The sequence below is a fragment of the Anneissia japonica genome, unplaced genomic scaffold (genome assembly GCF_011630105.1).
Source record: "Anneissia japonica isolate Jap-2015-1 unplaced genomic scaffold, ASM1163010v1 scaffold288231_len47343_cov101, whole genome shotgun sequence".
In the NCBI taxonomy this organism is placed as follows: Eukaryota; Metazoa; Echinodermata; class Crinoidea; order Comatulida; family Comatulidae; genus Anneissia; species Anneissia japonica.
The window spans coordinates 11,131-13,164 of NW_022722695.1; the positions used below are offsets into that span (position 1 = coordinate 11,131).

General features: G+C 39.2%; 1 protein-coding gene across 1 annotated transcript; it reads right to left on the bottom strand.

Annotated features, from left to right (window-relative positions):
- Positions 1-1,132: 1,132 nt before the first annotated feature.
- Positions 1,133-1,828, bottom strand: LOC117111984. Its single transcript, XM_033255037.1, has one exon. The coding sequence runs from the start codon at positions 1,826-1,828 to the stop codon at positions 1,133-1,135; it is 696 nt and encodes a 231-aa protein (XP_033110928.1).
- Positions 1,829-2,034: the final 206 nt, after the last annotated feature.

The window sequence follows — 2,034 nt, forward strand, 5'->3', positions numbered from 1 at the left end:
GTCATCAACCTGGCAAGGGCCACAAGCAGCTGTGCATGGCAGATTAGCTTTCTTGCACGAACATCTGCGGTTGCTACAATCTGTCTTGCAATTACATTTTATAATGTTGAGTAGCTCTTCCTGTGCATGCTTATCTCTTTTCATTATGGGATGCTGACCGTTGTTTTCGTCATTTGTCCATCCCCATTCACATGGGTTAAGGTATTCACCGTATGTTGATCTGATGGTAAGCTCTGAGGCTGTGGAAATGCGTCGCTGACTTCGTTGGTGGCAACTGTGATGGTTTTATAACCTTTGTGGAAGTAGAAACTTTTCGTTTGAATAGTTGATCTCTGAGTTCAGAAAGAGTACCTTGTTTTCCACCAAAAAGGTCCTTCATTACCATTCGCCCATATTCTTCTATTATGGCTTGATTTTGGTCTGATTTCATAAATACTTTAGCACATTCTTTGAGTACATCAGACTTCTTAAACTTCTGTATGATTGCTTTCTTGCCAACATTTAATATTCTTGAAACCGTATCACATCCAGTAAATGCATAGAGAAAGGGCAATGCTTGACAGATTTCATCAGCCAAATGCTTCTTTTAGAGTTTGCTTACCCCCTTTTTATCACTACTCAAGAAAACAGGCTTGTGCCAATCTTTCAGATGAAAGAGCAGGAGTACAAGCATGTCAGTGACTTCTCCTACTGAAGTTACAGAAGCAGTCTCAGCAATGGCCAGGGTTTTATCAACTATATTTACATCAGCATCTCCTATGCACTGTGTAACGTTACACATCTAGATTCAGAATTCATCTGATAGGTATGATATGAGTCGTTTCTTATTTGCAGTATTACTTAAGAAGACTTCCCTTTCATACTTGCATTCAGTATTAAGGCTAAAATTTACTTGGTTACCACATTTTCTTCTTTTCTCATGGGTGTTACATTTGGTTGAATCAGCTCTTCCATATTTGTGGATAGTGTATTCTGTGTAACGTTGTACTATCTTCTGAAAAGGTACTCCTTTGGGCCATAACAACTTGTGTAAAAGGTAGCCACCATCAATTACAAATTTGTCAGTCTTTGGTATGTTATTTTCAAATATGAATTTTGCTTCATTCATGTCTGATTCTTTTATCAAATCCCCTCACTCATTTTCATATACTAGGTCTTCTAACTGCTCTTTATTTGATGTCTTTGANNNTGAGGAATATGCCTTTAACGTTGACATTGCTTCTGCTATCAGTGCTTCCTTCAACTTTGGCTTATCAGCTGTCAGCATTACATGGTTTCTTACAAAGAGGGCTGGTGGATATGTAGTTAGTTCGTACACATCAGATGTATCAATATCAACAGTCTGCTGTATGATAACGAACCGCTGAAAGAGCACAGTGGGGTCAATACTTATGTCCTTGTCTACTTTTATTTTGTTTGTAGTTCCCATTGTCACTGCTTTCTGGCTTCTCTTAAACTTATGCGAAAATGCGGTTCTCTTATGCATAGCTTTAATAATATCTTTTTCAACAGACTGGTATGAGTCCACGTTGACTTTCTGACTTGCAACCTCACCAGTAACAACATTTCTGAGAAATGGATCTGCAGAAAATGGGGAGTATTCTCTTAAAACATCAAGCAGTCGAGAAACATCATCGTAATCTCTTTGCAATCGTGCTCTTCCCAATGTTTCATGTTGCACGCTTGTCACCAGATCCACACATGTGCCCTCCTGCATAGCAAGGTTAATTGCTGCTCGATGTGGCATTGATTGTGTCCAGAAATTCCGCTGTGCTTCTGTCATCCGACTGCCTCTTGTCAGCCCACCTGATGTTTTGAGAGATCTCATTAATGTTTGCTCTATGGTAAAATCGGGACTAAGTCCTGCCCAAAAAATTATTAGTGCGTTTTATTACATGGAAACCATTTTGAAATCTTTGGTAAAGCTCTGGGTGCTCATCTGGAAGTTTCAGCATCTCTTCAAGGAAGAAGTGGGATGACCTTAGATAATGGAAATTACCGCTTGAGGCTAGAATATGTCTCTTATACACATCT